Here is a 19,577-nt window from a genome sequence, read left to right as displayed (position 1 = left end):
TGCAGTATTATTGCTGGCCAGGGATAGCTTTTCATTTATGTAATAGATAACAGAGTCCTCCTCTTACATCTTAAACATAATGGTCGTGAATATATTTCCTCATAGCCTGATGTGAAATCAATGCCAAAAACAATCTGGGGATTTGCTCAAAATCAGAAGAGAGAATTTATTTTTTAATCTCAGCTGGGATGGGAGCATATGTAATTTGCCGGGAGAAATCCTAAGAGTTGAAGAGTTTTAATATGGAATTTGCAGGAAGCATACCCGCAGTTGTAAGAATCTCTGTCTCTGCTTCTGAAAGGGCTCTTTCTTCCACCTTTCTCCAGCCATCCTCCACTGTAACTGCTACTTTCCAACTAAATAAAATCTGTGTCTCAGCCAGTTTTATCTCAGGTGCTGCCTGAGTGGATATGGTTTCTGTGTATTTAGTAACCCTCACTGCATCCTTTTTCCAGAAGATCAGCTTGAACCCATAAACAGAGGTTAAAGATACTGTTAGCAGGAAAATGATGCAGTTGTGCTTTTCTTCTTGAGCCTCTGCAAGATACACTTCATGCCTCTGAAAAACGACTTTTCTCCCTCCCCGAGTTTGAAAACTGTGTATGTAACTTATGGAGGCTTTATGCTTTATATGACTGACATTGTTAAATTACTTTTATAGCTTCATGCTTCTCCAGGATTCACTGAGTGCTGCCATTCATTGTTTAGGGGTTCCCATTCTTCTTTCCATTTGTGCTTAACCTGGTCATTTTGATTTCAGTGGCACTGCAAAGGAATAGGTGATAGGAGAATGACTTATTGCAGCCTCATTACAGAGCATAAAACAGCTTACAAGAAGCACATCTCAGCCTTTGAAGTTAGCTTGCGACAGTTTCTTTTGTACCCTTTAACTCGTTCCTGTTGTTTGATAAATAGTATTTCTAAATCGCTCCTGGTCAAGTTCACGTGTCATTGTTACACAGGTGTGAATGTGTCACCCTTCAGCCCTGCTGGTTTCCAGGTTAACATGAAAAAAATTTGAGGGTAGTGGGGAGCAAGAGAGGTTTTCCCTTTTGCAGCTGGGAGATCTTTGAGAAAAAATCAGGAAGAAACAGAGATTAAAGCAGAAGTCTTTCCTAAGAAAGCACCTGTGTTTTGAAATATCATTCAGACCACTCCACATAGTTAATGAGATTAATTCAACCGCTCAAATACTATATAATTCTCTGTTTGTATGTAAGTTATATATATTTGAATGTGTTATGTGTAAAACACTATGATCCTTTACATTTTCAAAAAGTTGCTATTTTAAAAATTAAGTTATTTTTATGAAAAACTCCTATATGGTCTTATAGTCTTCATTTGGTATTTCGTAGGTGAATTATTTTAACAATACGTTTAGCACAGTTTTAATAAGCATAGTATTGAACTAGTTATTGATAATGTTATTGTCTTTCCATTTCACATATCATATTTTAAATAAGAGTTGGAAAACAATTAGGAGAAAACCAGACTTCAACAAATGAAAAGAACTTTGATAACTTCGTGAAAACAGGTAGCATTCAGTGGCATTTTTAAACAAATAACTCCTAGGAAAGAGTATTGAATATTAATACATATTGATGAAAACTCTCCAAAATCAAGAAGCGAATGTACCCCCGAAGTATCTGCTGTCTTTTTACCTTCTAAAACTGATTCCTCGGAGCATGTAAGGGGTATGTTGCTAGGGAAGAGGAAAAAGACAACCTCATTACCTAATCTTGTGTTTATTGTTCCCTTGACTTTAAGAATAAAAAGAACACTTTGTTCTTCTTTTTCAATGCCATTCTGACACTAGTGCAATAAACAAGCGTACAAAAGTAATTTTCTGTTTTGATGCCTATTTCAAAATTGTCAAGTTAACAATATAATAGATTTGCCAAACTTGTAAATTGACTCTGAAAACCATTATCGATCCAAGGAATGTATAATGCTTGCATTGTCTAACTTGAGTTCCCTACTGTTTTGTTTTGTCTATAGACACCCTATTTTTGGCCATCAAATTGTTGGGAGCCGGAAAACACAGATTATGGTCAGTGTAGAAATCTTTCCTATTTCTTTCGGGAACTATGTATTATATGAATGAACATGTCATTGCACTTTGTCTTGTTTAATCATCCCACTGTTAAAAGCATAATTATATGTCATGTAATTCCTGTGCAAAGAATTGCTGATATTGAAATGAATGTGTTGTTACCTTTTCAAAGTTTATTTAAAAGTTTATTAAAGTCGGATTTGGAGTTGTTCTGAGGGAAAAAAAAAAAAAAAAAGAAAAGCCTTCAAACTCATCAAAACCTACCTTGCCATTTACAGCTCCTGTTTGCCTCAGGAAGTGTAATTATTTACAGTCACAAAGTCTCAGTCAAGCAGAGGACACTTTATTGATGGTTGTGCAATAGTTATTCTCAGATTCAGACCCAAACACGTGCCTAGTTTAAATCTCTTATTTCTGATATACAGCATGGGGAAAATTTTTTATTATGGAAACTAACATGGTTCTAATGTGAACCACATTAGAAAACACCTTTTTTATTTGCCTATTTCTTGGGCTTTACTCATAAATTACACATTGTAATTACTGATGTATGCTTAGACAGGAAAATCTGAATATTCTAGGTAGCAAAGTATTATAAAACATCATTAAAAATTATAACCAAAATTAGGTGCCTCTATACACCAAAGAGTGACTTAATTTTTAAAGAAAATGGATTATATAGAAGCAACCTCCTGTTCATTCTAATCTAGATTGTAAGTAGTCAGCTGATCTGAAGACCAGACTACTTATTTAGGTAACTAAACATGTACATTATAGCTTACAATTTTAAAAATCAAACTCTGAAGTCTGTATTTACAGTTTTTTGGAAATTTAGATGCACGTTCACTTGTAATATGGATTCATTCTCAGCCCTTGGGACTTGAAGACTGCAGGGGTGGATGATTCCAAAAGATGCTTCCTTCCTTTCCACAACACAGCTTAATTTCGAATATATTGCTAAATTTTAGAAAAAAAAAAAAAAAATCAAGCTGAGACTCTTAGCAGAGCTGAATGCCATCAAAGCAGGTTTTGAAAATGGTGAGAGTTTCTTCATCGTATAGAAGGAGGAAAATATTAATCTTATTTCAAAATACTGAGTTTTGAAGATGTCCAGCAAATAACTATTGAAAGCTACAAAGGAGAATTAATTCCTACCACACCTGCGTGATTAACCACTCCATTTGAGGAAGTTAGTCACTGAAGGAGAAATGCTTGATTTACCACTTATTACGATGTTTTTTTCCTTTCCTTGAAAGTGTTACTTGCTTTCCTCCTCAGAGGGGCACTTCAGTATAGTCTCCTAATATGTTAAAGATCAGAAAGTAATTTACTATGGTTTTAAGAGAGGCTGATTTGTTCAGCTGTAATGTGCATTACAGTCATTACAAGGGGGATTTTAATAAATAAATATATGCTTAACAGGTCTGAACTTGAGATCAGGCTGAGAAAGTTTCCATTAATATCCTTTAATCCAAACTTGGAGACACTAACTTTCTAGTCATATCTGATCACTGGATTGGCAATTAATTATGTACCTTAGTCAGTAAATAGAAATCTTTTATAATCTCTCCAATTTTTGCATGCCAGAAATACAAAATTAAGCATGGGATAGGTTTCTTCATCATGTAGGGAGGCACCTTTGTTGAACAGTAAACACATTCGTTTGAGAGCTTCTGAGATTTACATATAAGGCGTGCAAAAATATGTTCCGGTTGGTGAGTTTAAGCTTTCTTGCTGCAGAGAGGTGAAGGAAGGGAAAGCCCCAACACTGCCACGTCATTGCTCCTTCTGAGTCCTGAGCCAAAAGTGCAAGCCTGTAAGAAACCCATCCGCAGGTCCCCCATGCAACAAGGGTCAGAGCACCCTCCTAGACCTACCTAAGGTGGCCAGGTGTCTCCAGAATTGGCTAATGGTAGGGCATTTGCAGGAAAATGAATTTTTAAGACAACTTTTCAAGTGTTCTTACTAGGATGGTTTCTTCCCAGTCTTAGATGTTAGCCTTTGCCTTGTGGCCTTAGGATTTTTTTCCAATACCTTTATATGAATACAAAGAGAGAGCAGATGAGGGGAGAACTGAAAACAGCTGCTTGCAAGAAGGCTCACATATCTGTTGTAAACAATAGTCAACGCAGAAAGGCAGAAAAATTAAACAGACAATATTCAGGAATCCAAAATAAACCTAAAGTAAGATTGAAACATTTGAGGGTATTTAAGGATAAATTCCACCTCAGATACACTCCAAGTATGTTCTTCAGATTTTCACAGTAATTCTGTTACTTCCTAGAAAATATAATAAATAGAATTTATGTTATAATTACAGATATGCAAATGCATTTTTTGCTTGTCATGTATTACAGAGCTGTGCAGTGCTTACATTTTCACGGATTTGTCCTGAGCAAGTTTGAAACTGCACCACCTAAAACTGATAACTGTGGCAGGCATTAGAAGTCTCTCAAGGCTAACAAGAAATAGGTTTTCTTTGTAATCTTCCTTTATCAAAGTTATTAACAAAGTAAACCACTTTCTTTGGCATTGACCTAATTTTACATGTCTTTGAAAACACACTACAATTTTATTTTAATTTAAAAATTACTCCCAACCATTTACCATTAGTCACCCATAGCTGGGCTACTGTCCAGAATGTAGCATACTGCCAGGAAAATAATTAATCTTAAACTGGAAATTAAGTGAGATTTAGACACTGCATGTGTTTATTACCAGAGCTAACTCAGAAACAAATAATCTTTACATCTTTGTATAATATGTTCATATCTTCCCTAAAATATAATTTCTTGTTCCACGTGAGCTCGTAATACCAAATATTTTCATTTAAAAATACTTACCAGAAGAAAATGTGAAGAAAAAAGACATGAAAACAGATTCTTCCAACATGTGAAGAAATTGCTGATTTCTAAAAGGCTGATTCTTAGGTTCCATCTGTTGAAGATACCCATTATAATGCTGTATGTCTTGAGTCCACCCATACAGGACATGTTGTTCTATGTAGAATCCCATCATTTGCAGTAGGATTTTATTAATGAAAATAAGTATGCATGTTAGTAATAATGCTAATAATAATGATATAATTTTTAAGGCCAATGAGGTTCAAATCACTTTGCATTTCCTGTGAGTTAAGTCATGCTCCTGAATTGTGATTTGGTTTTGTGACAAATAGAATTGGATGTGAACGCAGCTAATGGCTGAGCATGCAACCTTCCTGTAATCTTCTCTTTTCTTACAGCTCAAATTTTGTAATTGACAGATTTTTTTTTTTTCTGGCAGATTAAAAACAGTTCATGTCATTAGAATTAATTAAATATGGAGATTTCTTAAGTCCATTGCATCTCAGAAAGGGCAAATATAATGCCACCCATATGAAATTGTTATTTCATATGCATTTTGCCTCAGTTCTGATGGGAGCCATCAGGTTCTCTTGGAGGCTTAGTGACTCACAGCTATTGAAAATTTGAGGAATTCAGTTCCTTACTCTTCTCTTCTTTTGAATGAGATAAATAAGAATTACAAAAAGTTAGAGAAAATTTCCCTTCACAACAAAATAGCAATTATTTTTGTGTTTGAAAAACTCAAACCAGCAAATTAACATAGCTGTGACAGTGTATGAGGCTTACAAGAATTTCACACATATGAGATATGAAGAATTACTTTTACTCATTTTCTCTCATGCACTTTGGTTGATGGTTAGACTCAAAAGTGTCTATGACATACAGAACTTCTCGCTCAGTTAACTGCATATTAAAAGAAGAAGTATTTTTGAAGGAGAGACAATAAAGTTTTAAAGTACCACAGTCACTTATAGCATTAAGGGAGGTTGGGCTAATATGGAAAGACAATGGCCAACTGCATTTATATAGTTGCAAGAGGATGCTGTTTCAACCATGTCATTTTATGGGTGTGCTCTTCTCTCAAATGAGCTAAAAATGGAAGAGCATTGTAGAATCTTGGTAGGTTATAGAGAACACAGTATATAACTGATAATGAACAGGAGTTCAAGAACACATGACCATGTGGTCTGTAAATGATGCTAAATGAGACTATTTCTCTATATATTCAAAGCAAATTCTTAAATTCTGCTTCTGAATGAGAACACAAGAATGAGAAGTTTTCAACATGTAGATATTTTCAGTAGCTGTAAATGCAGTCTTCTAGGAAATTAGAGCACTTACGGTTTTTTTTGTGGGGGGTGGGGGAAAGTCTTGATTCATTTGGTCCCTTTAAAAGTGTAAGCTCCCTGGCTGGGTAAGTGCTGCCTGTAAACTTCTGTGGCAGTTCTACAGATTACTCTGTTACCTAGTCTTAATTACAGTAAAATAAGTGTACTATCTACTTTTACTGTGTGAAAATTGCTGTCTCATAAGCTGTTGTTTTCCAGCATTTCTATGAAAAGTCTGTCCTTTTTAAATTTTCTTGATAATCAGCTAATATATCAGTCCCTACAAAGTTTCCTTCCTAATGATATCTTCTTATTGCTTAAGAGCAAACTGGCAGAGACCTCTCTGTGCTGAGCTGCTTCTGCTCCATTCTGAATGAGAGCCATTGCACCTGGCTCATCTACCTCTCCCCTGCCAAACTTGCACTTTACGCTAAAGAGTACACAGTGCACAAAAAGTAATTGCAATCATGTATCGTGTTCTTCATGTGTTGAACATTTTCATACAATTTTCTCCCTAGAGTTTATTGCCTGCTTATTTTATGCGTCTGGATTCAAAACTTTCTATGAAAATTTGATTAGTTCAGGAATTTTCTCTCTCATTTTTCTTGCGGTATCTTTTTTTGTGGAGTAACTGGCTAGAAGGAGAATCGTTCAGAGGAAGGATTATATATTTTCTTTGCCCAAATGCCTAGGCAGGATTCCCTTGGCAACAGCTTATTAGTAAGCGATTTGTGTTTGAGAAATATTAAGTACTACTGCTTACGTGAACTCTGCTGGAAAACTGCATGTGCTCAGCATCTCTGGAAATCAATCCGTAAATATGAGTCAGTAGCTTGGGGCAAAAGTGGTAACAGAATAGCATTTTCTGTGATGTAATTTGTCAGATATGAATAAAAATTTATCTGTTAAAATTTATTCCATGAGAATGAGGAAAAAATTACAAATATAGTATAGTTTCTGGACAGCTTTGCAGTTATGTGATCTTGAACCTTGATGTCCAGTTCCCTTTTTTCAACAGCAAATGCCATCTAGAGTACATCGGCAATGACTCTGCAAGCAATCTCCTTAGGTCCTAAGTAGAGATCCCTCCTTTAAGAACCTGTTGAAAAATTTGCTGGATTTCTAGGTGCAGTAAGAAACAGACTCTTTCCATCAGACTCAAGTAATGTACTAAATTGTTGCCAAGAATGGCTTGTGGCTCCTGAACTGAGTGACTTTGCTTTGAGAAACTGCATATACAGAATATATTGACTAAGAACTTGATGGCAAGACTTAGTGAGGGATACAGTCTATCAAGGAGAATAGTCCTTCAGGAAAATGTGTCTGGGGCCAGTGCTTGCTATGCATAAAATTTAATCTGGGCAGAACTGAATCAAATGAACTTTGGGAAGGAGGCTTGTATTAGCAGAAAGATGGGAGAGGTGACCTACAAAATTTATTTTCTACTCTGAATTCATATCCCATTATATTTCTCTGCAGAGCTACATAATTCACTCATTAGGAGCTATCCCTGCCATATAAAGGATGAAAAGAAAGTCTCACTTCTACAAGCTTGTCCTGAATTTTTTTGTGATCCTTGCTAATTCTGACACTGACAAACCACTGCGGCAAGGGGTCTGTAAGCAGGAAGCATTTCCTGAAAATGCTTTCCAGTCAGCTCACCACTTCAGAGTTTTGTACTTACCTGAATTTTTCTTTCCAATGATGTGTAACCTATTTCCATAATATGTGAAGCATGGAAAATGTATTTGGCCAATGCACTTGTATGCATGCATATAAAAATGTTACTGACCCAAGTGCATGCTTTCTGCAGCATTATTTTAAAAGCATTACTTTAAAAGCATTGATAATCTGCATCTAGGTTCCCTAAAAACAGAGATAAAATTTCTTACCAGAAATTTCTCTGAGATTTATAAACGTAACTCATCATTTTCAGAATTGCTTTCAAATTACCATGTTGAGTAAACTAAATAGGCTTGTCTGCTTCATTATCAATATGGAAATTAGAGCTTTCAGGCCATGAAGGGAGCAGTGACAACAAATATTTTTTTCTGTAGTCATGCACTGTATTGACACTGATAGCCCTTTGCCAGGTGGGCACTGAGTAATTGCCTGCTTTGTCAGGTAACGGTCACCTTCTGATGCCGTCCCTGTAGCTGATTTTTTGCAGTTTAGAAGAAAATACTCTCCATCTTCTGACATACTCAGCCTTGCCTTGGAATGCACATGCCTTAAGTGGTTCCTATGCGAAATCAGTGGATTTGGATTTGTTGCACCTCCTCTTCTTAGAAGCTTTTTAGCAAGTTCATTTGAGTCCCCCTTAAATCTGAGAGCCTTAAGAGGTAGAAAGTGCTTTTTTTGGTGCCAAAGCAGGGTGTTGAATTCTTGAATGCAAAATGAAAGCATTGTGATAACATGGAGAAGTGTGAAATAATTCAATGGAAGCGGTTTTAAATTAGATTTCACAACAGGTTATTCTTTATCTGATCCTGTAGTTTATGTAGTTTGAGTGACCTCTCTTCTAGGCCAGTGTCATCTAGGGACTTCCATCTGTTGAAGATTAATTTGCCTTTTTCTAGTTCTTGAACTCTCTGCTAATTTGAAATTTGGTTTCTTTCTTGCCCCTGGTTCATGTAAGAAAGTCCTCCACCCACCTAATCCTATATGAAATCAAATCTGTAATCAAATACCCACCTAAATCTATAATCAAAGTCCCAAGAACATCCTTAAACGTTCTAGAAATAGTGTGATCAAAGAGTAAAAAATAGAGATAGGAAAGAGGATTTCAGAAGTTAGGTTTTTGGCCATTTGACAGTAAGCTATTGCGGTCTTCCTTCTAAATTAATGTTATTAGCATTTACTGAAGAGTGTAGTTGTTTTATAGATGTACGAGGCTGATTGGTGACCCATTTGTCCACCTAAAAGTTGTCATCTTCTTAAGACTAGGTAAAACTTGATAGCTGTTGCAAAGAGCAAAAATTATTATTTTTACTGAGTAAAAGCAGAGGTGGCCTAAAGAAGATATAAATAGGCCTAGAAATCTGGATGTTTAAATGAGTTTTCATTTTCTTCATCCTGCAGCCATGTTCTGTGCTGATTGTACCATAAATCTCCATCTGATGCAGTCACTCGCACATGGAGGGAGAACTTCTGTCTGCCCAGAGGGCACTTTGAAACCCTTAGACATTGCTGTACTCTATTTTCTTTGCTCTTTAAATACTGACTAGGCATGTGCACACTGACTCTGAAACCAGAATTCTGAATCACAGAGAGTATAAATTTACTCTGACCTCAGTAGAGATAATGAGTGTTCACTGAAAATTGCACCCACCATCTGGGGCTGAATCAAGCTGTAACACCACTGGCATCAGGACAATTATGTAACGAGTTTAAGTTTGTGTACATGGTGGTGGATGTGTAGGTGGCATTATCTGTGGACTTCAGAGGCCCAGCTGTACTTCCACTGAATTTAGCTGAGGCTTTTTCTCTGCTGTGGTGAGAGGGAAGATTTAGCCCCTGTTTAGAAACAAGCTTACATTCCCCAGTTTAACTTTTGGGTTAAAGCTTTGGGTTTTTTTCAGGAAGTGTGTGTAATACAATGTGTATGCAATGCAGTTTAATAATTCTAGAATGGAAACCAGCACACCTGTCATTATCATTATGATCTTATTTTAAGAAAAAAAATCTGTAGAGGTTTCTTAGGAGCTTTCAAGTCCAACTGAACAGTCAAGAATAGGAACCAAAGGTGGCTAACCATGAAAATGGCTTATTTTGTGTATAACAGTTTAAAAACTTAACAAGAGGGAAAAGCCGGACACCGTCTTCATGCAACTCTCACTAGAATAGTCTGCAATCTCACTTTAAGCTCTCACGTTGCCCACACCTGTGAATGGCTGAACAGAATTTTCAAGAGTGAGTAGACTGTATTTACTGCACAGCCACCAAAGTGTGTTTTAGTACTGGTTTGTGAATCAAATGCCCATTTATAAACATCACTGACCATCTTTCATTGTGAAATGTTGCATATTAATACTGCCTTTAAAATTATTGGCAAATCTGTTTTCTCATGATAATCAGTCACTTCTAAAGCACAAGCTATAGTATCTCATATATATTTCACTTTAGTGGATGCAATTATGTTGATTGCAAAATCCATCAGAATACACCGGCTCTAAAAATAAAAGTGTATGTGGCAGTCCATATTTAGCAAATTGAGGTTATTAATCAGAGCCTGTTCCTTGCATATAATTCATCCCTACATTAAGCATTTTTCAGCATCTTTGCAGAGAGCAACGAGAGCAGGCAGCTCTGCAATGGAAGGTATGCAAGAATGGAGGGTGGCAACAGTACAGGCAGGAGCAGTGGTCTCACCTACAAAGTCCCAGATGACCAGGAATGTTCAAGGTCAAGGAAGTCAGGGCAGCATTCGTAAGTTACAGGGGAAGAAACTTAGAGGCATATCTACAACATAACTCAAGCCACAGGCAGGGGAAGTAGCTGGGCTTAAGCACAGGTCCTGGGCACAGGGGAGCGCAGTGAAGACCCTGAATGGACTGTTCAGGGTAATTACAGCTACTTGGTGTACCAAGGGCCCTCACCAGGACCTTTGTGGGGTAGATAAATAGAGATGTATACACAGAAGTAAAGGAGCTTTCAGTCGGAGACCCTTTCTGCAGATTGTACTTCTGTATGAAGCTATAACACTGAAAACTCATACAAAGCATGAGGTTACACAAGCAGGCACTGTCATTCTCTGAAATGCAGAGGGCTCATGACTGCTTTCAGAGGGTAACTGACTGACGCCCTGCCCAGATGCTCAAGTTCAGGCTACCGGCCACATGTAGTTAATTCACAAGTGTTTTGGTGCAGAAAAGGAGTGGTACCTGTGAAAGATGGGAGTATCTGTACCTCAGATCTCATCGCTTTCAAAGTCAGAAGAACAAAACCTCATTTCTCTGTGTCTTCTAATGTTCTGGCTGAAAATGAGAGTAATTTTCATATTCTTCTTGCTTTCCAATGTGCTAGTGAATTTTGTTATAGATAAGCCAAAGAATATGATAACGAGAGTGTGAACTGGTGAACTCAAATTCCTGAGCTGCTGTCAGCTACTCTTGTGACTAAAAGTAGCTCTTAGATAAATCTTCAAACGTGCACTTCTGTAATAAGGATGTAACTGTTAGCACATAGGAATGTAGGAATGTCCTTCAGGAGTATTTTCTTCTGCGGTAATGGATATGTCATATTTCCCAAATAACTAAAACTTTCCTGTGCATATTCTACCTTATCCACACTGACCCACAGAAATATTTCTGACATAAATAGTCCAAGCCACAGGTATTATAATCTTGAGACTCCTGAATGGGAGGAGATCTGAATATTCCATAGACAAAAGGTCTGATGGATGAACATGATTTTTGAGTTGGCTAAGATAGCCTCATAACAAAAACCAAACATTCTTTCATGAACTATTTGCTATGGAGTTGGAGCAAAAAGGCTCATTGAAAGAACCCTGCAGGGAGAATACTGCAGTACAGTCACACGATGAAGACGAGTTTTCTTAGACACAGTATTAGACTAATAGTGTGTCAAGCTAATCCCTCTCTCCTGGTGACCTGGTTGTTGTTTTGCCGGTGTTGGAGAACTCTGTGATTTGAAATAATTTTTTGCTAAAATGTAACCTGACAGGAAGGTGGACCGTCAGCCATCTCTGCAGCAACGATTTTTGTTGGAGGTAGCAGGAGATGCTAATCCCAAAATATATCCACAATGAGATTTAAGGAAGTGCTATGCTAACTAAAGGTGCCTGTACAGGGACCATGAGAATGTGGTTTACAAGGGCTTAATCAAGTGCAGAGAACAGGGAATTTGGTTTGTTTCTGTTCAGATGGTATTAGACTCGTTGAACTAGACAAAATTGACCCCTGGCATTATCAGAACTGTCTACACATTTCTATTAAATATGTATCTTATTGCAAATGTTGTCAAGGGGTTTAGGAGTTTTTTTTTCTCGTTCAACGAAATAACTGATTTTGAAGGAAAAGCAAGGAAAACTCTTCACAGTAAAAGAAGCTAAGTGACAAAGACTATTTCTGCTCAGTGTTCTCTTACCACTGTACTGATTGTGGATGCAGCCAAGGTACAAAGGGTCCAGAATTCATCCCCTCATTTTTGTGACATTTCAGCATGCATGCCAATGCATTAGTGTGTGTACTAATATTGAAATGAATGCTGTGTAAACAGGTTGTCAGCTATATTTGGTGTGTGACATAGATTTGTATCTATATTTGTAGATTTGCAGGCACAGGAATTACTTTGGAACCAGAGGGTTTATGGGAGTGCAGGGGATAGAGAAAAAAAACATGGATTCTTATGGGAGTGGAAAGTGGAAAAGTATGAAAGAAATTCGACCAGATAACACACACAAAATGGACACACACACACAAAAACTGCATTAAAATATAACTTCATTTTATATTAAGTAACACCTGTAACTGCAGCTGGAGTGATTAGAAGTGTTTGTCATCAGTTCCACTGAAATAACACCCACTGGAGTGGGTTTGCCTGCATTTGCAGGTGACTTGTCAGAAAGAAATATTTTCTATTGAGTTGTAAAATATAATTGGTTTGATTACCTTAAAAATCAAAGCTATATATAAGTTGAGCACTTCCTTCCTCCTAGTGATTGCAAGAGTGAGGTTCCTATGTGAATTTATCCCTCTTTACTCCTGTAGTGGAAAAGCTGGCAGTTAGGAACCAGTAACACTCCTAACTACTACCACTAAACATGCGCTCTTTTTGCTGGTTGTAGAGACCACAGATAAGTTAAGGTTTTCTTACCTTACACTACACTGATCAAAGATTCCTCCATCTCACTCATGAGGAAGTTACTCTGAAGTAATGAAGTAGGTAAATATTGCACAATAAGGAACTGTGCTGCGCTTGTTGTCTTACTGGGGTGAGGAAGCCATGCAATAAGCAGGGTTGATGTGAAGTATTTGTTGGTAAATAAAATCTATTGGAAATGTACTTAATTCAAGGGCAATGGAGTGCATAAAGAATTCAGGATCAAGCAATGTGATGCAAACCACTGGGCTGTATGTAGTCTTAATTTTCATTTTCATCCCTGCATCCTTCCAGTATTTAGCTGTCAATATTCCATTTTATTAGTTAAATTCTGCTCTGTCTGAATGAGGTGGAAGCAGAACAGGTCTTCTGATAGATTTTGTCTCACAGTAACACATGATACACTTTTTTAATTTTTTGGTCTCATCATTTTCTATTTTAAATATTCATTATAGAAGACTAATCTGCATAAGAATTGGATTTTATCTGAGATTATTTTTAACTAAAATCTTCTTAGGTAGAAATTTTGGGATTTCTAAAATATAAGTATAATAAATAAAACCACTTATACACATCCTTAAAAACCTATTTGACTACTAGAACAGCAGCTCCTGATAAATCTCTTATGCATAATGAGCTATACATAGCATTTAAAAAATATTTTTGCCATTTTTAATTTAGTGTGCTGGTTCTTTGGCCATTAAACAACCTCACCCCAAGTATCTCATGCATTTTATATATGATGTCTGTTGCTTAATGCAGATTTTATAATTATTTAATGAATTTCTGTATCTGACCATTATTTTAGCTACAATGCTGGTAGCATTGATCCTGTATTTAAACCTTTTTATAATAGACGGAGAAATCAAAACAAAAAAGCTATCAGTAAACTAGAGATGAAGCCTCTAGATTCCTGTTCTGCTATGTTGGTGAGATAATAGCAAATTCTCTGTTATTTTATTCTGTTCCAGCTGTTTACCTCTGCAAGCGGACAATGCAAAACAAAGCAAGGCTAGAGCTGGCAGACTATGAAGCTGTAAGTACCTAAGGAAAAGTAAATTTCTCTGCTAGGCCTAATGAGCACATGAAATAATGTTAGGCATGAAAACTAGAGGCCTTACATGTGAAAATGTATTAGTTATCCACTTTTGCCAGCATGTGGGTCTGACAGTGCTCAGTTGTAAAGCATTTTGAGAGACTCTAGCAAAGGCTAGCTGGGCAAAAGTTGAGATTTTCGTCCATCTCTACTATTACTCTGTTCAGATCACCATGCCAGGATCAAAATAACTGTTCACGGATCACAGGTACACCATGAGTGTTAGAAGGCAATGGTTCTCTACACCATGTAAGGTTTGAATGAAGGGTCCCTGGCAGCTTTTTCAAAAGCACTTGAGAGCTGTAGAGGTATAAATCTCATCCTTTAAAGTGATGCTAGCCCTTGAGCCCTTGTCCCATCACTAGGCGAGAGAAAAAGAGGGTCAGACTAGAGTCACTGCCCACTCCATGAAAGTTGTGCGATGCCCCAGGCAAGGTAAGATAATTGGGGCCAGGAAGAACTGGAAAAAGAGGGGATTTGATTATCTGATGAGGATGGCACTCACTAAAGGAGAATGATGTCTTGAATTCCATCCCCATCTCCGCAAAAGTTCCTGAATTTTTCATGAAAATGTCAACATAAGTTGGCGAAGAGCCCTGGCTCTGCACTGAAAGCTGTCCAGCTGTGCGGCTGTGACACGATAGCAGGGTAGGCAGCCAGGCCGCTCAACATGCCAAATGCTCCCGCCACAGCACCACGCTGACACACTTTATTGCTTCTGCTGGCACAAGCTTGCTTTTCAGTGTACTGCGCTGTGGGGCATGCATAATTTTATACCTACGTGCCTTAGAAAATTCACCTCCAGTACACAATCCACAAGAGCCTTTACTGGTATTGACAAGCTCTCTAGAAAGTTTCCTCTTCACTCTCTGCAGTCTTTATTTTCAGTAAGTATGTCAGAGAGATACATTTGCAGTGCATGTGAATACGGTTAAAGCAACACTTTTTGTTAGGAAGTTTACAGACAATTTTTCATTTAGTCTTAGTAAAAGCAATGCACAAAAGTAACTGGAGTCTTTCTGGAGGAAAACAAGAACCTCAGCCATGTTAACAGACAGCATACTGCTGCCATTTAAGCAAGAGGAAGATTGGAAAAGCTCTGTTACAGATAAGGGAAGCTGTTTCAGCATCACTGGTGGAAAGACTTTTGCTAAGATTTTACAAATCTTCTTCCCACAGTAGGCTGTGGGACATGTGCATTTCTTTCACAGTAATGAAGGATTCTAGTCTGCATTTTTTAAAAAAAGAGGGTATCTGCGGAGGTCTAGGAAGATTTCTACACTACCCAAATATTGATAGCTGCTTACTATTGTATTTTAAATAATTGTTAAATGCAAACCATTATTATAGGTGACTGATGGGAATGGTGATGTGAATCATTCACTATGGAAAGTACCGGTGTTATCTTTCAGTACTAGGTTTTTCAAAACAAGAATGTTTCTTTGGGTTGTTACAAAATTACTTAGCCACTACCCAGTATATAAAATGCTTTAGAAGTTCCATGTTCTATTGAAGGTTACATCCACCCTTTTTATCAGAGTTTCAAAACTAAAATAATCAGGGCATTCAAAAGTCAATAGATCTAGTACTCCATCCCATTTACTGTCAAGCAAAGACTTTATATTGGATAAGTAAGGTACGTTTACACTGGCATAGATATCATGGCTTATGTCATACCTTGGGAGGGGGAAGGGAGGAGGGAACCTGGTGAGAATAAACTAGAAGCTATTAAACAGTAAATAGCTTAAAACCTAACCCACTAAAGTTGTGATGTATTTTCAGGAGAGTTTGGCCAGGCTACAACGAGCATTTGCTCGGAAATGGGAGTTTATTTTTATGCAAGCTGAAGCACAAGCAAAGTAAGTTTCTTTGAAGATAAGGAATTTTGGTTTTGCATGCTTTTTGAAGGGAGAAGGGGAGGGAAAAATGATTGGACACTTCTTATGTTTAAAATTAATATCATTAACAGTTTGTTTTAAATATCCTATAATATTAACAGAGTTGACAAAAAGAGAGACAAGATAGAGAGGAAGATTCTTGACAGCCAGGAGCGAGCATTCTGGGATGTGCACCGGCCGGTGGTGAGTTATGGTGGGGCCACTCTGCCTGTGAGCGGGGCTACTGATAAATGTCAGCCTCTGTGGAGCATTGAAGTAGCCTGGGAACAAGTAAAAGAACTGTAGGGCCAGGGGTTGGGGTCCGCCTCCCTTTTTTGCAGGATCTGTAGTTTCTATCATTCTGCTATTGAAGACTGCAGATGTGTGCACACTCGGTTTTGGGTTTTCAGTGGTTTGTTGTGTCTCATTTCTTGAATCAGAAGATACCTGTCTTTGACTATTACCATCTCAAAGGTTTCCCAAGGTATGAGTCACACAACCAAAAATATCAGCATAGCTAAAAATACTTTTAAATAAATCTGACTTTTTTTTTGTCAGCTTTTTTGCTCGCTAAGCCTTTCATCTTCACTGTAGTCATATTTCCAAATTCTTTTTAATACACAGTAAGATTACGTATTGTTGGCTTTGACCTGTAGAATCACAAAATCTAAACAAGATTTGTCCAAATTCCTTGTCAAAGTCCATCTAAAAAAATTTTTAAAAAGGGGTTCTACATAATCAACTACCTTTGAGAGCTAAAACTATGAGAATGTCAAATGCTATAAGACTTCCAGTTAAACTGTGAGAACTCAATAATCACACTTTTTTTTTTTTGCTTTACTGTAGAATTATATATGTTTCCCTTACCTAGAATTAAGCTTTCATTTTCTGTGTACAGAGCTTAGTATCATTACCAATGGAACCAAATATTGACTATATCTTCCACTGTGAGACTGGGAAAACATACTTAACTAAAACTAATTGATATGGGGAAGTAAAGTTAGGTGATAAAACCTGTAGAAGAGGTGAATACAGGGAGAAAGTTTCCAAGAAAAAATAATAAACTTGGACATGGTCAGTTTGCATTTCTGACTGTGGAACTGAAAGAGAAGTAGAAGAAATGGAATGTATAGGTAGGATTTAGAACGTCAACTACAGAAAATCATTTGAAGTGAAAGGTTCAAACCCCAGGCTTTAGATGCAAGAAGACTGGGACATTATTGTCTCATCACTGGCATAAAATAAGGAAGGAGGACAGAAAACAATCTGCTGTCTAATGTTGATGGGAGCTACATATACAACAGACACAGAAAGTTTCTAATGGACTTGAGAAATTTTAAGGTGCAGACAGCTTTTATATTAGCTGCAGAAATGCATCTAAGGGTCTTGAATCTGGAAATGAGATGCCATTTCCAGGTTTGGAAGAGAAGATGTATTGCTGAAGTTTCAAGTTAAGATACAAGCAGACAATAAGAACAGAATTAAAGGGACCAGGACAAGAGGAAATGGAATCTGATTAAGAGCTTTGGCTGAACTGTGGATAAATCTGCCTGGTCCAGCAGATGTTTTTAATCGAGCTGTAGACATACCTAGGAAATATCAGAGGTAAAAGACTGGCTTACAGTCAGCAATGTGAGCTCCTGACTTTGGGAGATATAAATAGAAGAATGGAGTGGTTCATACTTTTACTAACCAGTTCCTCTTACTAGTGAGCGAAATACTCTTTTTGAAAACATTGTTCTGAATTTACTGTCACAGTAAAAGCCAAGCGCTTCTATTAAAAAGACTAAGAAATAAAAGAGGAGCAGACTGAAAAGAAGAAGGTGATGCTAGAGTTAATTACAAATACTAATAGCTTTCTAAGTCCCCCAAAAGCCCACCAAAAACTCACAGAAATATTGCTGCAAATCTGGAGAGCTGATTTTGGAAAATTAGGTGATTTTTGGAAAATAATCTGGGGTAATGCTTATTATTATTATTTACAGATTTCATCTTCTGATAAAAATTCAGAGGCTAGGGGCAGAGAAAATATTGTTTAAAATACATCCAATTTTTTTTTTAACCGAAAATGAATTTTGAGAATTAAATAATTCATTATTTGTGTGTGTCCCCTTGTTTTTTTAGGTGAGTAAATTAATATTTTTCAAGGGCTTTTTTTCAGATGTCTTTGTCCCTAGTTGCTTGATTTCTTACCTACCTGGCTACAGCACTGGTACAGAATCTTTTCATACAGAATGTAATCTATGAATATTACATCTGCATTTTATTTCAAACAAGAAGTACTTTGAGGTGATGATATGGATGGAAGAGGGAAGCAAGCCATCAGTCCAAATGGGCAGTGCAGCACTGTACTACAGGAATGGGAGACATGAGACAACAGGTATATGACAGGGAAACCAGGAGAGTGTTGCTGCAGGAAAAGAGCATGATTTGAGTATCAGAAATGTCACTGTGACTGATATAAAGGAAATGAGCCAAGGTTTGATGTGTAAGAGCATTTGCCTCAAAAAGCACCTTTATTTCATAGGTCTCAAGTCAAAGTCACTCCTGCAGGTGGTTACAGTCCCTAGAAGATTTATGCCATAGTCTGAGAGCCAGACAAATCCTTGAAATTAATCATGGCTATTACTTTTGATCAACTGGCTGGCTAATGGCCACAACTTTTTCCTAAGTTTTCAGACTGAGACAATGCTTGGAGATGAACTGGAGAAAGTGGATTTGGATAGGAGTTTTTTCAAATAGCCACCTGTTCCTCAGTTTTCTTTTGAGAGACAGTTATGAGTATAGTTTTGATATCTGATTAGTTTGCTTTCCTATATGTATTTAAGTGCAGTTTCACTGTTTATTTTAATTTTATTTTAGTGTGTATTTTTGTGTCATGTAGAGTGTAATCTCAGTCATTCCTGTAAATTCCAGTTGCTGCTTTATGTAGAAAGATCTTATCTGACAGCTAAAAAGAGCATGACTGAGCTTCACCTGTAGGTACTGCAGCCTACAGAGATGTTCCTGAGCAACTTTTAATCTCACTAGTTCAGATATTAATCATAGTAAAACCATGGAAATGTGTGTCAGGGAGAGCTGTACAAACTCCCTTGAGATCCTGAGCAACAGACCTAGATTAAAGTCCATGCCGTTATTTCTTATGTATACCCAGTACCTAACATAAGCCTGAGATTATTATTCACATATAGTGATGCATTTCTCTTTTTGATGACAGAGTACATAATTTAAAAGCCTTTCTTTACTTTTCACCTGCCTAGAAAGTCTATAATTTTCATAATTTTGAAACTTCTATTGATAACAGACAATGGAGCTGAGCAAAACCTGTAAGGAGGATTAGGGCGTTAGTCAAAAAGAAGTAACAAATCAAGCTAAATTGGGGAATTCAGTTCCTTACAGGCAAAAGAAATTAAGAAGCTGCCCTTATTTGAAAAGAAATGTCATGCTCCTGATTCCAGTCTTCATAAAAGAACTGATAGCTTTCCTGAAGTATCATCTCTGTTTAAACCCCATTATCTTACACTTGTTAAAAAGGGA

General features: G+C 37.1%; 1 protein-coding gene across 1 annotated transcript in view; it reads left to right on the top strand.

Annotated features, from left to right (window-relative positions):
* The window catches only part of RGS7 (regulator of G-protein signaling 7), a gene marked incomplete at both ends in the record, with an annotated part of 51,469 nt that overhangs the window by 7,988 nt on the left and 23,904 nt on the right, over positions 1-19,577 (top strand). The window contains 4 exons of the mRNA XM_010152877.1: positions 1,999-2,050; positions 14,039-14,103; positions 15,946-16,022; positions 16,163-16,244. Of these exons, the coding sequence (XP_010151179.1) occupies positions 1,999-2,050; positions 14,039-14,103; positions 15,946-16,022; positions 16,163-16,244 (276 nt within the window). The remainder of the gene's footprint in view (positions 1-1,998; positions 2,051-14,038; positions 14,104-15,945; positions 16,023-16,162; positions 16,245-19,577) is intronic.

Source organism: Eurypyga helias, unplaced genomic scaffold (assembly GCF_000690775.1).
Source record: "Eurypyga helias isolate BGI_N326 unplaced genomic scaffold, ASM69077v1 scaffold38725, whole genome shotgun sequence".
In the NCBI taxonomy this organism is placed as follows: Eukaryota; Metazoa; Chordata; class Aves; order Eurypygiformes; family Eurypygidae; genus Eurypyga; species Eurypyga helias.
Note: the sequence above shows the minus strand (reverse complement) of the source record. Positions and strands in the feature narration are given on the sequence as shown.